Source organism: Salmo trutta, chromosome 31, assembly GCF_901001165.1.
Source record: "Salmo trutta chromosome 31, fSalTru1.1, whole genome shotgun sequence".
Classification (NCBI taxonomy): Eukaryota; Metazoa; Chordata; class Actinopteri; order Salmoniformes; family Salmonidae; genus Salmo; species Salmo trutta.
The window spans coordinates 33,486,035-33,505,951 of NC_042987.1; the positions used below are offsets into that span (position 1 = coordinate 33,486,035).

Here is a 19,917-nt window from a genome sequence, read left to right on the forward strand (position 1 = left end):
AGTCCGTGTTGTTGCGCCCTGGAATTGGGTCCGACTGCATATCCGTTTTTTTTTGCAACTTTCTTACAAATAGCCATAACTGTATCGTTTGTCAGTTATACAATAACAAACGCAACGGAATTTGTTGCAAAAAAAACCCCGACAATATGTTGTAAGGTAATTTTGTTTATATTTTTTGTCTCATGAAGTTCGATTATCCAGACCGGACCAGACAGTGAGCCAGACGGATAGCACCTCGATTGCTTATGTCTGATGGTGTATTGAGAGATGCAGATGTCCCTGATGCCGGCGCCTGTCCTTTGAAGCTGCTCGAACGCCTAAGAACCAATACAGGCAGAACCATGAACAGATCCTGTAAAAAATGGTAAATTTACTCATGTTTGTCCTTGCGATAACATTGTATATTTGTATTTTGTCTTGTCCAGTCGTTTTGTTTGTGTTAAGGTTTGCTGGCTCTTTGTATAGGGAATCGTTGTGCAATGGAACCGTGTTCTTATTGGATTTTCTTTTGTTATTATACTCAAAAGCTGATATTCAGCTTTCTTTAGTTTTTTCATTTAAATTCGATTCAATTTTGGTCCCGTTTTTCCAGCTCTCGCTTATGAAATAAAATAATAATAGCCTGCCTATAAATAAAGCTCAATTGATAGCATCCTCGATGCATTGAAATAGCCTGATGATGGCAAATATGACCATATAGCTTTCCCAATATAGCCTATTGCATGTTTGCACTACAAATAATACGTCTCCATTTGAGGGCTCATGTTATAAAAAAATGTATCCGTGCTCTTGACCATCAACAAACATGCCTCAATAGCACACACAACCAGCCATTATTTATATACTCTCTCGTCTACCATTCGCACAAGACATGGCTGGTAACTTGATTGGGTCACGAACGCATATTCCTAATTGTCACGTCCCTCCATTTGCTGGTGGCCCAATCCGTCTCGCAGGAGATTACCCCGCGCGTTGGCACCATTGGCATCGCGCACGCCTTTGAATGGCCCATGGTGTGAGGTGCAGCTGGCACACCATGTGTTGTGATTGGAGCTCACGACTGCGCATCGCTAAACCGTGTGTTGGGATTGGACAATTAAAAAACAAGGCCTCTTCATAAAACAAGGCCTCTTCACTTAGTGAAGGCCTTGGCCAGTGGGTTATTATTGGATATTTATGATTACTTAATCATGGTGGAACGTTCATTTGGGTGGCCTGCTAATAGGTAAGTTAATTGACTAGTCACTGACACAAGGTCAGATATTTTCCCATCCTCCTGATGGTTAAGTTCAGATCTGTGGTTATGGGCCACTTCTATCTGGAATGTATATCCTTCACCACCACTCCACCCTACTCTTCACCCCCACTCCTCCCCTTCCAGCAGCATACCACCCTGGTCTGCATCCCACTTCTGGCTTGCCTCTGTCCTACACACTGAAGAAGGCTGTGAAGCCGAAACATTTGTGTACGCTATCCCTGACACAGTAAAAAAACAAAAAAAACATTGAATAATGAAGTAATCATTATGAGACATATTTTTGAGTGTGAACCCATTACACCTCTTTGTTTGCCTCTGAAGCTAAGCAGGGTCGGTCCTGGTCAGTCCCTGGATGGGAGACCAGATGTTGCTGAAGTGGTGTTAGAGGGCCAGTAGGGGGAAAGTCTTCCCTCTGGTCTTAAGATCAAATCCCAATGCCCCAGGGCAGTGATGGGGACATAGCCCTGCGTAGGGTGCTGTCAAAGATGGTGGATAAATTAAGATAGATTTTTTTTTAAAGTTCCTGTCTACTTAAGGGAGTGGCTCTCCCATAGACACCAATGCGATAGCAGCTGGGTCTGGTCAACTTAGTTCATTGACTTCCATTTCGGATGAGACATTAAACGGGTGTCCTGTCTCTCTGTGGTCACAAAGAATCCTATGGTACTTATTGTAAGAGTAGGGGTGTTAACCCCGGTGTCCTGGCTAAATTCCTAACCTGTCCATATTTCGATCATGGCCACATAATCATCCACCTCGTTTCTAAATGGCATATATCACTCCTCACCTCTCCACCTGATAGCTGATGTGTGATGAGCGTCCTGGCGCAAATTGGTTGCCGTCCATCACCCAAGTTGGTGCTACACATTAGTGGTGGATGAGGTGAGCTTCCTCCTTGCTACAGTAGGTAAAGCACTTTGGGTGTCTAGAAAAGCGCTATGTAAGTCCAATAAATGAATTATGAATTATTCATATCTTTGTCTCCTTTTACCTCCCTCCCTTCCTCTAGGTCAGCCTGTGATGTGTGTGGGTGAGGAGATGGGCTGCACCTCGGCCAAGCAGGTGTTGGCCGTGCCCAGTGGTGAGGAGGGCCGTAGTAAAGCCTACAGCAATGGGGATGTTCTTTCTGGTCAGTGCTGGAAACACATTCACCTGGGTTGCGTTCAGGAGACTCAGACCATCCATTCATATCGGAACATGCTGTAAAACAAAAATGCGTGTGTCTCAGTAGAATATGGAATTCTATGTTAGTTTCATTTGTTACAATTCTCTCTGCAATGTTAGGAACATTTCGCCTCACTGAATACACCCCTGATTTACAGACAGCACACTGTGCCAACGTGCTTTACCGCTCCGAGGTGAAGTTTCCCTTGGTACATGTCTAGGATCAGCTTCCTCTCCCCCAATCATAACCTAACCATTAGTGGGTCAAATGAAAAACCGCTATCCACACAGTCCCAATAGGGTTCACTTTGGTCGTTACAATGAAACAGCAGTTTCAGTAAATTATTCAAACCAGGAGGAGTTCCTTACAGTGGTTGGAACCGGTTCTGGGAACAGAACAGAAAACAGGAAAATAATTAACATTTTCAAGGAACGGAACCGGGAACGAAAGTGATCCATACTGTTCTGGTTATTTTAAAAGCATGGGAACCTGTTAATAACGTTATTTTACATTCCAGGCATTTTTTTCTAGTCCCACAAAAAACGCAACAAAGCGCTTATGTAAAGCCCTTACTCTGTCACTCGGAAACGTATTCCAGTGTCTGCCTCCCTGCCTGCCAGCTGAAAATCTTTGCCAATGTGTGTGCATGTTTAGGCTACCTACCCATCCCCCCTCTGAAGCATAGGCTACTGTACTGATGCTACCATACTGACGTTACCATACTGACGTTACCATACTGACGTTACCATACTGACGTTACCATACTGATGTTACCATACTGATGTTACCATACTGACGTTACCATAGGCTACTGTACTGATGTTACCTTAGGCTACTGTACTGACGTTACCATACTGATGTTACCTTAGGCTACTGTACTGATGCTACCATACTGACGTTACCATACTGACGTTACCTTAGGCTACTGTACTGATGCTACCATACTGATGTTACCATACTGACGTTACCTTAGGCTACTGTACTGATGCTACCATACTGATGTTACCATAGGCTACTGCACCTACATTACCTTAGGTTACTGTACTGATGTTACCATAGGTTACTGTACTGATGTTACCATAGGCTACTGTACTGATGTTACCATAGGCTACTGTACTGATGTTACCATAGGCTACTGTACTGATGTTACCATAGGCTACTGTACTGATGTTACCATAGGTTACTGTACTGACGTTACCATAGGCTATTGCACTGCCGTTACCATACTAACGTTACCATAGGCTACTGTACTGACGTTAAACGTGATTCAGAAGACAGGGAAAGAGATTCTTTATTAGCTAGAGAAGAATGGATTAACTTTTTCAATGCTATTAAAGGATACTATAGGCCTAGTTATCACGTTTCACGCTGGATTTATTAACTACAAAAGGTAAGACGTGTTTAACTAGCTAGCTCAAAGGACATTCAAAGTTCCTCCATAGAAGCCGGTCCTCCTAGGTAGAATTCTACGAACCTAATTCAGATAATGCATGCCATAACAAGATGCTCAACGCTCTCTCCTCACCCGCAAAATTTCAGTCTCATCTTGCGCCACAAGGCTACACTGTCCATCACGCATGGAAACAACTAGTTTGCCTGCTCAATTCGCACTGATTGGTGAAGTCATTTAGTATTAATGACACATTTACAAGTACAGTGAAATGCCTTTCTTGCAAACTCAAAACCCAACAATGCAATAATCAATAACAATGTAATGCTAGAAAAAACGCGAAAAATATGAAGAACACAATAAGTAAATAAGCATATTATATACAGGGTCGGTTCCAATACCATATTTAGAATGTGCAGGGATACTGGAGTGATAGAGCTAGATATGTATAGGGGTAAGGTGACTAGGCATCAGGATATAAGATAAACAGAGTAGCAGCAGCTTAATGAGCTAAATGTTGTTGTTTTTTAACTTGATTTCACAGGTTAGAAAAGGAACAGAAAGGAACAATATGAACCTGCATTTTTGGGGGTTCGAACCGGTTAAGAACTTTATTTTGTAGTTTGGAACAGTGGAAAGGACCACATGTTTTTGTGGTTCTGTTCAAAAAAATAATTTTGGTTCCAATCCTTGGTTCCTAATATGGGTCCCATATTTTCCATTAATACCAGTCATTTTATCTTGTTCCTATTGACCTGTAAAATGAGGAACAAGAAGACCTTGTACTACTATTATGACATTATGTTCTGATGAGGGTAGTACCCACAATGGCTTGTTTATGGCTGCATGTCTGTTGTCAGGTCATTCTCTCTTTATTAGGTCATTGGCTGTGCATCATGCATCTGTTTCCCTTTCCTCTAATCTCTCTGCTTAGTGTGTGTGTGTGTGTGTGTGTGTGTGTGTGTGTGTGTGTGTAAGGGGGGGGGGGGGGAGAGAGAGACAGGAGCTGTCCTGCTTTCCAACCATTGTGAGAAGAGGATCTTCTTTGAACAGTTAATTTGAGCATGTTATTATTTTTGTCAAGTATTGACCTGGATGTCACTGATTATTCTGCGGATTACTGCAGCTCCTCCTCTCCACTTATCTGGGTGAACAGTCGATTACTGATCAATCTAATTGATGGGGCCTGTCATGAATAAATGCTCTAATCAGTCATCCTCTAATCTGAAGCGTGCAGATATCAAATAAAAATGTACTGTCACAAGCAAAAATAAGTTGACGTTGCTGGTAGTGTTAACAATGGCCAAAAATATAAATGCACTCTGGCATGTTTTTTTTGTACCCAAATTCCTCATACGCCTGCTCTTTTTACAGATGAGTACAAGAAAGGCGTGGCAAGTGTGAAGTATATAAATAGAGAAGAGGACAGACTAAACTGCGACCAGGACAGCACGGTGAGAAAGACTGATGTTAACTTACTCATTCAACATACAGTTTGACACACACTTTTTCAAATTGTTTAACAAAAAATGTCATTTTTTTATTTAACCAGGTAGGCCAGTTGAGAACAAGTTCTCATTTACAACTGTGACCTGGCCAAGATAAAGCAAAACAGTGCGACACAAACAACACAGAGTTGTACATGGGATAAACAAACGTACAGTCAATAACACAATAGAACAATCTATATACAGTGTGTTCAAATGTAGTAAGGTTAGGGCGGTAAGGCAATAAATAGGCCATAGTGCCAAAATAACTACAATTTAGCATTAACACTGGAGTGATAGATCTGCAGAAGATGATGTGCAAGTAGAGATACTGGGGTGCAAAGGAGCAAAAAAATAAATGACAATATGGGGATGAGGTAGTTGGGTAGTCTATTTACAGATGGGCTGTGTACAGGTGCAATGATCAGTAAGCTGCTCTGACAGCTGATGCTTAAAGTTAGTGAGGGAGATATAAGTCTCCAGCTTCAGTGATGTTTTGCAATTTGTTCCAGTCATTGGCAGCAAAGAACTGCAAGGAAAGGCGGCCAAAGGAAGAGTTGGCTTTGTGGATGACCAGTGAAATAAACAGTTGAAGTCGGGAAGTTTACATATACCTTAGCCAAATACATTTAACCTCAGTTTTTCACAATTCCTGACATTTAATCCAAGTAAAAATTCCCTGTCTTAGGTCAGTTAGGATCACCACTTTATTTGAAGAATGTGAATTGTCAGAATAATAGTAGAGAGAATTATTTATTTCAGCTTTTATTTCTTTCATCACATTCCCAGTGGGTCAGAAGTTTACATACACTCAATTAGTATTTGGTAGCATTGCCTTTAAATGATTTAACTTGGGTCAAACGTTTCGGGTGGCCTTCCACAAGCTTCCCACAATAAGTTGGGTAAATTGTGTCCCATTCCTCCTGACAGAGCTGGTGTAACTGAGTCAGGTTTGTAGTCCTCCTTGCTCGCACAGGCTTTTTCAGTTCTGCCCACAAATTTTCTATAGGCTTGAGGTCAGGGCTTTGTGATGTCCACTCCAATACCTTGACTGTGTTGTCCTTAAGTCATTTTGCCACAACTTTGGAAGTATGCATCAGTCCCTCCTGCAGCAAAGCACCCCCACAACATGATGCCTGCACCCCCGTGCTTCATGGTTGGGATGGTGTTCTTCGGCTTGCAAACGTCCGATTTTTTCCTCCAAACATAACGATGGTCATTATGGACAAACAGTTCTATTTTTGTTTCATCAGACCAGAGGACATTTCTCCAAAAAGTACGATATTTCTCCCCATGTGCAGTTGCAAACCGTAGTCTGGCTTTTTCATGGCGGTTTTGGAGCAGTGGCTTCTTCCTTGCTGAGCGGTCTTTCAGGTTATATCGATATATTGATTTTCCAATGATGTCAAGCAGAGGCACTGAGTTTGAAGGTAGGCCTTGAAATACACCCACAGGTACACCGCCAGTTGACTCAAATGATGTCAATTAGTCTATCAGAAGCTTCTAAAGCCATGACATAATTTTCTGGAATTTTCCAAGCTGTTTAAAGGCCCAGTCAACTTAGTGTATGTTTAAAAAATATATACTGCTCAAAAAAATAAAGGGAACACTTAAACAACACATCATAGATCTGAATGAAAAAAATAATCTTATTAAATACTTTTTTCTTTACATAGTTGAATGTGCTGACAACAAAATCACACAAAAATAATCAATGGAAATCCAATTTATCAACCCATGGAGGTCTGGATTTGGAGTCACACTCAAAATTAAAGTGGAAAACCACTCTACAGGCTGATCTAACTTTGATGTAATGTCCTTAAAACAAGTCAAAATGAGGCTCAGTAGTGTGTGTGGCCTCCACGTGCCTGTATGACCTCCCTACAACTCCTGGACAGTCTGTGGTTTAACGTGGCGTTGGGGGATGGAGCGAGACATGATGTCCCAGATGTGCTCAATTGGATTCAGGTCTGGGGAATGGGCGGGCCAGTCCATAGCATCAATGCCTTCCTCTTGCAGGAACTGCTGACACACTCCAGCCACATGAGGTCTAGCATTGTCTTGCATTAGGAGGAACCCAGGGCCAACCGCACCAGCATATGGTCTCACAAGGGGTCTGAGGATCTCATCTCGGTACCTAATGGCAGTCAGGCTACCTCTGGCGAGCACATGGAGGGCTGTGCGGCCCCCCAAAGAAATGCCACCCCACACCATGACTGACCCACCGCCAAACCGGTCATGCTGGAGGATGTTGCAGGCAGCAGAACGTTCTCCACGGCGTCTCCAGACTCTGTCACGTCTGTCACGTGCTCAGTATGAACCTGCTTTCATCTGTGAAGAGCACAGGGCGCCAGTGGCGAATTTGCCAATCTTGGTGTTCTCTGGCAAATGCCAAACGTCCTGCACGGTGTTGGGCTGTAAGCACAACCCCCACCTGTGGACGTCGGGCCCTCATACCACCCTCATGGAGTCTGTTTCTGACCGTTTGAGCAGACACATTCACATTTTTGGCCTGCTGGAGGTCATTTTGCAGGGCTCTGGCAGTGCTCCTCCTGCTCCTCCTTGCACAAAGGCGGGGGTAGCGGTCCTGCTGCTGGGTTGTTGCCCTCCTACGGCCTCCTCCACGTCTCCTGATGTACTGGCCTGTCTCCTGGTAGCACCTCCATGCTCTGGACACTACGCTGACAGACACAGCAAACCTTCTTGCCACAGCTCGCATTGATGTGCCATCCTGGATGAGCTGCACTACCTGAGCCACTTGTGTGGGTTGTAGACTCTGTATCATGCTTCCACTAGAGTGAAAGCACCGCCAGCATTCAAAAGTGACCAAAACATCAGCCAGGAAGCATAGAACTGAGAAGTGGTCTGTGGTCCCGACCTGCAGAACCACTCCTTTATTGGGGGTGTCTTGCTAATTGCCTATAATTTCCACCTGTTGTCTATTCCATTTGCACAACAGCATGTGAAATCTATTGTCAATCAGTGTTGCTTCCTAAGTGGACAGTTTGATTTCACAGAAGTGTGATTGACTTGGAGTTACATTGTGTTGTTTAAGTGTTCCCTTTATTTTTTTGAGCAGTGTATATTTCACCTTTATTTAACCAGGTAGGCTAGTTGAGAACAACTTCTCATTTACACCTGCGACCTGGCCCAGATTAAACAAAGCAGTGCGACACAAACAACAACACAGAGTTACACTTGGAATAAACAAACAGTCTATATACAATGTGTGCAAATGAGGTAGGACAAGGGAGGCCATAGTGACAAAATAATTACAATATAGCAATTAAACACTGGAGTGATAGATGTGCAGAAGATGTGTGTGCAAGTAGAGATACTGGGGTGCAAAGGAGCAAAATAAATGACAGTATGGCGATGAGGTAGTTGGATGGGCTATGTACAGATGGGCTATATACAGGTGCAGTGATCTGTGAGCTGCTCTGACAGCTGGTGCTTAAAGCTAGTGAGGGAGATAGGAGTCTCCAGCTTCAGTGATTTTTGCAGTTCGTTCCAGTCATTGGCAGGAGAGAACTGTAAGGAAAGGCGGCCGAAGGAGGAATTTACTTTGGGGGTCGGCAGGTGTGGGCAGCAATCGGTTGAAAGCATGCATTTAGTTTTACTCGCATTTAAGAGCAGTTGGAGGCCACGGAAGGAGAGTTGTATGGCATTAAAGCTCGTCTGGAGGTTTAGTTAAGTGTCCCAAGAAGGGCCAGAAGTTTACAGAAAGGTGTCGTCTGTGTAGAGGTGGATCAGAAAATCACCGGCAGCAAGAGCGACATCATTGATATATACGGAGAAAAGCGTCGGCCCGAGAATTGAACCCTGTGGCACCCCCATAGAGACTGCCAGAGGTCCGGACAACATGTCCTCCGATTTGACACAATGAACTCTATCTGAAGAGTAGTTGGTGAACCAGGCGAGGCAGTCATTTGAGAAACCAAGGCTGTTGAGTCTGCCGATAAGAATGCGGTGATTGACAGAGTCGAAAGCCTTGGCCATGTCAATGAAGACGGCTGCACAGTACTGTCTTTTGTCGATGGCAGTTATATCTTTTAGAACCTTGAGCGTGGCTGAGGTGCACCCATGACCAGCTCTGAAACCAGATTGCATAGCGGAGAAGGTACGGTGGGATTCTAAATGGTCAGTGATCTGTTTGTTAACTTGGCTTTCGAAGACTTTAGAAAGGCAGGGTAGGATAGATATAGGTCTGTAACAGTTTGGATCTAGAGTGTCTCCCCTTTGAAGAGGGGGATGACCACGGCAGCTTTCCAATCTTTAGGGATCTCAGACGATACGAAAGAGAGGTTGAACAGTCTAGTAATAAGGGTTGCAACAATTGCAGCGGATAATTTTAGAAAGAGAGGGTCCAGATTGTCTAGCCCAGCTGATTTGTAGGGGTCCAGATTTTGCAGCTCTTTCAGAACATCAGCTATCTGGATTTGGGTGAAGGAGGCTTGGGCAAGTTGCTGTGGGGGGTGCAGAGCTGTTGGCCGGGGTAGGGATAGCCAGGTGGAAAGCATGGCCAGCCATAGAAAGATGCTGGTTGTCTTGCCGACCCATATGAGGTCATTGCTAAAAATATAAAGGGCGGGGTAAGTTCTAAGGAGATGTGTTCCATTACAAAATGTGGATACTTAATATATTGGCCAGAACTCATCTATTAAAATCTAATCAAATTTGTATTTTTCACATGCTCCGAATACAACAGGTGTAGACCTTGCTTACTTACAAGCCCTAAACAAATAATGCAGTTTAAAGAAAAAAATAAGAAATAAAAGTAACAAATATTTAAGGAGCAGCAGGATCAGTGATAGCCCTGTGTGTGTTTCAGGAGAATACTGCCCTGCTCACCACGGTCCAACAAACAGACGACACAGGAGCAAATGGCAATGGGAAGACACAGTGAGCTCAACCAACTATTTTTATTGTCACTCACAATGCAGGGTTTTCCCTTTCCATCCCTGAATTAACAGTGTTGAATTGGAACTGTCTTGTTTCTTTCTCCACAGGATCCATTCTTCAGAGAGCCAGCAAGAGTTCTTCAGGATGCTGGATGAGAAGATAGAAAAGGTGAGTTCAATGATCTCATAGGGGTCGGCAAGACGACCAAACAGATCTGGGATTTTAGCAATGACCTCATAGGGTTCGGCAAGACGACCAAACAGATCTGGGATTTTAGCAATGACCTCATAGGGGTCGGCAAGACGACCAAACAGATCTGGGATTTTAGCAATGACCTCATAGGGGTCGGCAAGACGACCAAACAGTGTCTGGGGTGGGGTGGTTAGATCAGTGTCTGGGGAGGACTTAATTCTACTCAATCTTCTGCTTTGCTTTTTCAGGGGCAGGACTACTGCTCAGAGGAAGAAGATATGACATAGCACTGAGGTCCACCATCTGCTCCCAAGAGGAAGGATTTGTCCAATGGCATGGACGGACTGTACCACATAACCCTTACCCAACGGCCCTCTTCCTTTTAGACCATTTCGAGGATGGAGGGGGAGACACATTGACCCAAACCAAGCACCTTTGCCCGGCCCTGTGTCTATATCTACAACCCTGACTCCACATAACAGATCTACGAGTCCAATGCGACAATGTTTTACCCCCAAAGGAGCAATGTTACAAGACATGGCCGGGACTACTTTCAGCACCAGGCCTATTATACTGAACGGCTCTCCAAGTCTGTCGCCATGGTAACCATGGACAATAAGTACAGCAGCCGCTCGACTCTGTGACTGTGGTCCATTAAAAGACAATGGAGGTCCAGTCATTTTGAACCCATGGATTGACTGAGACCAATCCATCATGGTTATTCGTAATGGCTTAAAGGAACATTTGTCATTCCTCATCTAATTCTGATTGGATGATGAACAATGGAGGTAATTGGGGGGGCAGAGGAAAATGAATCTGGAAATTATTCCTGGGTCGTATTCATTAGGCACCAAATGGAAGAAAACAGACTGAAACAGGGAAGAACTTCCAATAAGAAACGCTAGTTGACGTTTTCCTTTGCAAAACATTTGGCTACGGTGTGCCTTAATGAATGCAATCCAGGTGGCTGAAACCTTCAGCGCATTGCAGATAGAAACTTAAAGTAATAGAGCTGGGGATTCTCCCATCATCGTATTGTATCATTGATTCTCTTATCAGTGTCTCTCTATGTAGCGTATTTCTATCTGCAATGTTCTGCGAGTGTCACCCCAATGAACACACCCCTGGAGGGGAAACCGGGGTTGGTTACTTCCTGCATTCCAGGATACTTTTTGAATTTTCTTTTCTACAGTATGTTTATAAAGTGCATTCGGAAAGTATTCAGACCCCTTCACCTTTTCCACATTTTATTATGTTAGTCTTATTCTAAAATTGATAAAATAATGTTCCTCATCAATCTATACACAATACCCTGTAATGACAAAGCGAAAACTGATTTAGACATTTTTGCAAATGTATTAAAAATAAAACGCAGAAATACCTTATTTACATAAGTATTCAGACCCTTTGCTATGATACTCAAAATTGAGCTCAGGTGCATTCTGTTCCCATTTATTTTCCTTGATGTTTCTACAACGTGATTGGAGTCCACCTGTGGTAAATTCCAAAATATTTATGCAGCATTGAAGGTCCCCAAGAACACAGTGGCCTCCATCATTCTTAAACGGAAGAAGTTTAGAACCACCAAGACTCTTCCTAGAGCTGGCCGCCCGGCCAAACTGATCAATCGGGGGAGAAGGGCCTTGGTCAGGGAGGTGACCAATAACCCGATGGTCACTCTGACAGAGCTCCAGAGTTCCTCTGTGGCTATGGGAGAACCTTCCAGAAGGACAATCATCTCTGCAGCACTCCACCAATCAGGCCTTTATGGTAGAGTGGCCAGACAGAAGCCACTAGACAGAAGCCACTCCTTAGTAAAAGGCACATGGCAGCCCGCTTGGAGTTTGCCAAAAGGAACCTAAAGGACTCCCAGACAATGAAACAAGATTCTCTCGTCTGATGAAACCAAGATTGAACTCTGTGGCCTGAATGCCAAGTGTCACGCCTGGAGGAAACCAGGCACCGCTCATCACCTGGCCAATACCATCCTTATGGCGAAGCATGGTGGTGGCAGCATCATCCTGTGGGGATATTTTTCAGCAGCAGGGACTAGTCTCCCAGTCAGGATTGAAGGAAAGATTAACAGAGCAAAGTACAGCGAGATCCTTGATGAAAACCTGTTCCAGAGCGCTCAAGACCTGACTGGGGAAAAGGTTCACTTTCCAACAGGACAACAACCCTAAGCACACAGTTTTTGCTTTGTCATTGTGGGGTATTGTGCATAGATTGATAAGGGGGGGGGGGGGGGGACTATTGAATTAATTTTAGAATAAGACTAACGTAACAAAATGTGGAAAAAGTGAAGGGGTCTGAATACTTTCCGAATGCACTGTATGTGATTCATAGTCGGCCCATGTCTTCTTACTTTACTACGTAGGGTATTCTTGTTTAATGTCAATGCTCAGGGTTGAAGTGTTCTAGTCATTGTTGTTTTGTAGTCAAGCCTACCTCTTCATTAGGCTTTGTTGCACCAATTGTACACACATGCACACACACACACACACACACACACAGCACTCTGCTGTCAGTATCAGTTCTTACCTGTTAATAAGACCACATCAGTGTTCAATCTAAAGACAGTATACTATATAAGGAGCATAGTCAGATTATGTAGTGCTCCTTGCATTTTATCATGCTCATTTTTGCTTGTTCGTTTTTCATGTTCAATTTGAGTTTTTCTAGTAAAATAAAGTGTTTTCAGGTCACTGTAATATAATTTGTCAAACAAAATGGTTTCTCATATGGTCCTTGTGGTGTTACTAATACTTCATAATGCACAGGCACACCCAACATTGTGTTTACTGTTGTCTTTATCTGTCAATGTCAAATGACGGTCTAGCAATGATATCATTGAGGCATCCATGGTAGCTTTCATGCCCTCTACAGTTTAAAAATCACAACTGCATTGAAAGTAAATGGGAATGGAGTCGGCACAAAACAAAACAGTGTTACAGTAACCATAACCAGCTGAACGACTTCTAAGTGGTGCCATATGGAAGTAGCCTTCTGCAGTCTGCTACATAAGCATGTATTGCTTCATGGATGTACTGTATGGAGATTTAATTCAATACAACGTATGTATCATCTGGCAATTTTATGTCCAACTGCAATCCAGTGTCTGATTGATTGTTTGTCTCTCAATTGTCCGAGAAGCTATAACACAAACCCTCTGGTCCACAGAGACTGTAGCACCTTTTAAAGGCAGCTATGGCTGTTGTAATATTTGTCATATTTATCTTGACGCAGTCTCTCAGGGTCTTTTATGTAGGCTAGCTGTTGAGCCTTAAGAAAGTCGCTATGCCCAGGTTCCCAAAAACAGTTCAGAAAGGGAGCAATGAAGCTAGGCACGCCCTGCCAAATTTAAGGAAAACACTGGCACTTTGGTTCATCATTACGAGACCACAACAGCCTGCCATTCAGTCTGTGGTTCTCTCCTGGTCACTGCAGAGTTCATTACCAGACCATAGCGGTCTACTAACGGTCACTGTGGTTCTTCTGCGGTTCAATGTTGCTGCCGTCTTTTGCGGTGCTGCCGGCGGCCCTGGTCCTGGATGCCCACGGGGGGGTCAGGGGTCAACAGGCCATCACACATCCTCTGGTAGACAAGGCTGGAGTCAGATGCCACCACACACAGGAGCATGGGCGAGCCTCTGGCCAGCACTGACCGCACACTAAGAGAGGGAGGAGAAGAGGTCAGAGATGGACCAATTCATAGATATGTATAAAGAAATGATCTTACATTGAAGAAAATGCACAGTAATCACAATCCAGTTTCCGTTCGCCTACATTCTTTGGGGCTGGCTGCGTTCATTATCCGCTGGTGTTCCGCAAGTGTTGCAAAATGTTGATTTGTGGCGTAATCTAACGTTGGGTCAATTCCATTTCAATGACAGTCAACAAATTCTAACTCCAAATGTTCCTCATTGAAAAGTAGGGTACTTCCTGAACTGACTAGAATATAAATGGAATTGACTGCAACCCTGTAGCATAGCATCAGTCTTTTATTTTTGTACATTAATTCATTCCTTTCTATGTTCGCTGCATTTGGAGGTGTTATAGCTGAGTGGGTATTCGATAAAGAGGCCCAGTCTTATCTCACCTTCTGTGGCACAGGCCTCTGTGTACAGGTAGTGGGAGCACCGTCTGAGTGGGCTCTCCTTCCTTCTCCCTTCCCTCCAGCAACACCAGTCGCAGTTCAGAGCACCCCACTCCACTCACCTCCTTCCATTGACGCACTGTAGTGGAAAGGACAGAGATGATTCGCTGGCTAGCTAGCTGTGGGCACAGTCAGGAGCATGATAAGTAACTTGCTATACACTAGGTACACCTGGCTAATAATAGGTTTTCATTGCAAATTACTTAGTTGACATTTTATGTAGCCTAGGTAGGTTTATCCAACTGATATCATCTGTAGCACTTGCATGTCCCCTTTTGCCTTGTGAGGGAAATGCCCCGAGGCTGCCCAAATGCTCTGTCTAAACGCAAATATGCCCCACCCGCAATATGGTTTTGGAACTTAACTTTCATATGAGCAAGAAATATATATTTTTTAAATATAAAAAGATACACTTACTGCACACAGTTCAGCAAAGTTGCACCCGACTGTGCTTTGAGTAACACATTGCATTTTGGCACACCAGAAATACATTCATTACCAATGGAACGCTGCGTCTAACCTGCAGCATTGACTCGTCGTGTGTGTGTGTGTGTGTGTGATATATATATATATATATATATAGAGGAGTCATTAAAATAGATTTTTCAACCACTCCACAAATGTCTTGTTACTGTAGTTTTGCCAAGTCGGTTAGGACATCTACTTTGTGCATGACACAAGTCATTTTTCCAACAATTGTTTACAGACAGATTATTTCACTTCTAACTCACTGTAACACAATTCCAGTGGGTCAGAGGTTTACATACACTAAGTTGACTATGCCTTTAAACAGCTTGGAAAATTCCAGAAAATGATGTCATGGCTTTAGAAGCTTCTGATAGGCTAATTGACATAATTTGAGTCAATTGGAGGTGTACCTGTGGATGTATTTCAAGGCCTACCTTCAAACTCAGTGCCTCTTTTCTTGACATCATGGGAAAATCAAAAGTAAAAATCAAGAGCAATTTCCAAACGCCTGAAGGTACCACATTCATCTGTACAAACAATAGTACACAAGTATAAACACCATGGGACCACACAGCTGCCATACCGCTCAGGAAGGAGACGCGTTCTGTCTCCTAGAGATGAATGTACTTTGGTGCAAATCAATCCCAGAACAACAGCAAAGGATCTTGTGAAGATGCTGGAGGAAACAGGTACAAAAGTATCTATATCCACAGTAAAACGAGTCCGATATCGGCATAACCTGAAAGGCCGCTCAGCAAGGAAGAATCCACTGCTCCAAAACCACCATTAAAAAAACAGACTACGGTTTGCAACTGCACATGGGGACACAGCTCATACTTTTTGGAGAAATGTTCTCTGGTCTGATGAAACAAACTGTTTGGCCATGATGACCATTGTTATGTTTGGAGGGAAAAGGGGGAGCCTTGCAAGCCAAAGAACACCATCCCAACTGTGAAGCACAGGGGTGGCAGCATCATGTTGTGGGGGTGTTTTGCTGCAGGAGGGTCTGGTGCACTTCACAAAAAAGACGGCACCATGAGGAAGGAAAATTATGTGGATATATTGAAGCAACATCTCAAGACATCAGTCAGGAAGTTAAAGCTTGGTCGCAAATGGGTCTTCCAAATGGACAATGACCCCAAGCATACTTCCAAAGTTGTGGCAAAATGGCTTAAGGACAACAAAGTCAAGGTATTGGAGTGGCCATCACAAAGCCCTGACCTCAATCCTATAGAAAATTTGTGGGCAGAACTGAAAAAGCGTGTGCGAGCAAGGAGGCCTACAAACCTGACTCAGTTACACCAGGTCTATCAGGCGGAACGGCCCAACATTCACCCAACTTATTGTGGGAAGCTTGTGGAAGGCTACCCGAAACGTTTGAACCAAGTTAAACAATTTAAAGGCAATGCTACCAAATACTAATCGAGTGTATGTAAACTTCTGACCCATTGGGAATGTGATGAAAGAAATAAAAGCTTTAAAAAAAAAAACATCTAGCATTCTCTCTACTATTATTCTGACATTTCACATTCTTAAAATACAGTGGTGATCCTAACTGACCTAAGACAGGGAATATTTACTAGGATTAAATGGCTGGAATTGTGAAAAACTGAGTTTAAATGTATTTGGCTAAAGTGTATGTAAACTTCCGACTTCAACTATATAACTATACATATATATATATATAGCCATGCAATTTTTTACAATTTTATTTAACAAGGCAAGTCAGTTTATAACAAATTCTTATTTACAATGACAGCCTACATAAAGACAAAAGGTCTCCTGCGGGGACGGGATAAAAAAAATAAGTGTGTGTGTGTGTGTGTACACACACACACACACACACACACACACACACACACACACACACACACACACTTGCCTTGTTAAATAAAAGGTCGGTGGGATCGAGGCTTGCTGGAAATATGTAATGGTCCAATGGAAATGTGGAGGCTGTCTTACAGCTGTCTTACAGCCGGCTGTCTTACAGCCGGCTGTAACTTTGCTAAACTCCGTACATTAAGTGGATCTTTTGTATTTGAAAGATACTTTCCTGATAGTATGAAAGTTTCAAATGTTTCCAAAACCGTATTGCATGCGTTTTGAAACGTTAAAACAGAGCGTCGGGATTGTAGTTCACATTGAGCTGTCCTCCATACCTTCCTTCAGCTGAAAACCCAAAAGGATGTAAGCCCCCTTGGGTAGCACTTGCCTGAAAGGTCAAGAAGCTAGCTTGTGATGATGCGAGACACAGAGTTGATTGTCGATCCAATTCATGGTTAACTCACCTTCAGCAAGATCCATGTACACCAAGAAAGCTGCATGCACTTGAGCACTGTCTCCAACATCTAGGTTCATCAGATGCTGGTACTATGAGCATGAGGGTAAAAGTTTAAAACGTTAGCTAGTACTGCATCGGTTGTTGTTCATGCCTAACGTCAGCTTGGACATGTGTGTTGATGGCATTTGGCACTTACCATTGGATGCTGTAAAATCCAGTTAGGGGGAAGTGGTTTCTCAATTACATCCTCGTCTGTTTTCTTCTTCAACTCCGACATATTTCCACGTCTATATTTTGTAAATCACTTTTAATCCCACACATACACTGTGACGCTGACAACGTGTGAAAGCGCCTCACTCCCATTTAGAACGCTAAAGTACTGCAATGTAAACGGTCCGGGTAATTTTTTTGCCGGTATTATAAGTTCCGGGGCACTTCTAACTCCCTTTCTTTAGGTAGATATGGAGATGTGTGTTAATTAAGATTATTATTTTTTTTTTTTAAGTTAAACTAACAAAATCAAGTATTTGATTAGGTGTAAAACTTCAGTAAGCGGTTAGTGTGTACAACCTAATCATGGACCTGGCCTACAGCATCAGACAGGCAGGTTCTTCTTCTCATAGATCTGAGTCTCTTTAGTTAAATGTATGCCTTGGGAGAGTAACTTCTTACTGAAAAACTGCATTGCTATTCTACGTGCCAATTGTATTTATTGTAGTAAGTGAGCTTACTCTTAATAGTTAGTCAGTACTTATGGTTTCAGTGAAAAACAGAACACATTTGCAAAGAAATTACACATTTAATGTAATTACACAACTACAAATACCTAGGTGTCTGGTTAGACTGTAAACTCTCTTTCCAGACTCACATTAAGCATCTCCAATCCAAAATTAAATCTAGAATCGGCTTCCTATTTCGCTACAAAGCATCCTTCACTCATGCTGCCAAACATACCCTCATAAAACTGACAATCCTACCAATCCTTGACTTCGGCGATGTCATTTACAAAATAGCCTCCAACACTACTCAGCAAATTGGATGCAGTCTATCACAGTGCCATCCGTTTTGTCACCAAAGCCCCATATACTACCCACCATTGCAACCTGTACGCTCTCGTTGGCTGGCCCTCGCTTCATATTCGTTGCCAAACCCACTGGCTCCAGGTCATCTATAAGTCTTTGCTAGGTAAAGCCCCGCCTTATCTCAGCTCACTGGTCACCATTGCAGCACCCACCAGTAGCACGCGCTCCAGCAGGTATATTTCACTGGTCACCCCTAAAGCTGGAGACTCATATCTCCTTCTCTAGCTTTAAGCACCAGCTGTCAGAGCAGCTCATAGATCACTGCACCTGTACATAGCCCATCTGTAAATAGCCCATCCAACTACCTCATCCCCATACTGTTATCTATTTTATTTATTTTGCTCCTTTGCACCCCAGTATCTCTACTTGTATACTCATCTTCTGCACATCTATCACTCGTGTTTAATTGCTATATTGTAATTATTTCGCCACTATGACCTATTTATTGCCTTGCCTCCGTTATCCTACCTCCTTTGCACACACTGAATATAGACTGTTTCTATTGTATTATTGACTGTATGTTTGTTTATTCCATGTGTAACTCTGTGTTATTGTTTGTGTTGCACTGCTTTGCTTTATCTTGGCCAGGTCGCAGTTGTAAATGAGAACTTGTTCTTAACTAGCCTACCTGGTTAAATAAAGGTGAAAAAAAAAGAATGAACATTCTGTCTCAATGTTCAAAACAATGTTAAAAACAATGATAAAAAGTTAACGACACACAACTAAAATTACTATTTTGCTTGGAAGGTGTATCTGGTTTTCATCTGCCTGAGCCACTCAGTGAGCCTGAAAAATAAAGACAAAAAAATAAGGGAAAAAAATTGTTATTTACAACTGTGTTGACAGAATGTCTTGCTACGACATTAGTGAACTGGAATACAGAGTAACAGTACAACAGTGACTAGTAATGCTTACAGGCTCCTTCTCCTTTCCTCTGCCACCCTCTCAGTGCTCTCCAGAGTCCATGGAAGCAGCCAGTTCCTGCAGCATTCTTCCTTCCACCTGTAGCAGTGGAGAGGCTGGTGGACGACTCCTCTCCAAGGAACAAAGTGTTTCTGGTGGTCAGTACCTCATTACTGATAGGCAGCTTACTTGTTGTATCATTGTTCACAGCTAGAAATGTGCTGTCCTGAGGGCCCACTGAGCTCACTGGCAGCTCTCCAGGGGAGATGAAGGGAAACCTTAAAATCACATATAAGTGACTTTGTTGAGCTTCACAGTCAATTGTAGATATTTTTGGATGATTTGGACATTATGAGCGAAAAAAGCTCATATCAGTTAACATTAGCATGTGGAAACAGTTCCAGGGAAACTAAACCAAAGAATGGATTGCTGTCATACTTTGTCCATAGACTGCTTACGGGGTAAGGAAACCAATGTGTAATTTTGTAATTAGTGAACTATCCCTTTAAAACATACCAATAAGCCTGTAATGGGGAATTTTGTTTGATTAATTCCTCTCCTATATTTGATGTACTGTAACTAAGTACTGATGTTGGTACATTTGACCTGTTAATTAAACTGCCAGTATCAAAT

The 19,917-nt window shown here is 42.9% G+C and overlaps 2 protein-coding genes across 2 annotated transcripts; one reads left to right on the forward strand and one right to left on the reverse strand.

The window, feature by feature from the left end:
* Positions 1–92: 92 nt before the first annotated feature.
* On the forward strand, positions 93–11,249 carry LOC115170045 (uncharacterized protein C1orf21 homolog). Its single transcript, XM_029726283.1, has 6 exons — positions 93–364; positions 2,268–2,387; positions 5,188–5,267; positions 10,132–10,202; positions 10,310–10,370; positions 10,643–11,249. The coding sequence occupies exons 2-6, from the start codon at positions 2,279–2,281 to the stop codon at positions 10,679–10,681; spliced, it is 360 nt and encodes a 119-aa protein (XP_029582143.1). The 5' UTR covers positions 93–364; positions 2,268–2,278; the 3' UTR covers positions 10,682–11,249.
* Positions 11,250–13,186: 1,937 nt separating this feature from the next.
* On the reverse strand, positions 13,187–17,700 carry tsen15 (TSEN15 tRNA splicing endonuclease subunit). The gene is made up of 4 exons (XM_029726284.1): positions 17,496–17,700; positions 17,307–17,388; positions 14,494–14,629; positions 13,187–14,065 (listed from the first exon to the last, which is right to left on the reverse strand). Exons 1-4 carry the CDS (start codon positions 17,574–17,576, stop codon positions 13,897–13,899), a joined length of 468 nt encoding a protein of 155 aa, XP_029582144.1. The 5' UTR covers positions 17,577–17,700; the 3' UTR covers positions 13,187–13,896.
* Positions 17,701–19,917: the final 2,217 nt, after the last annotated feature.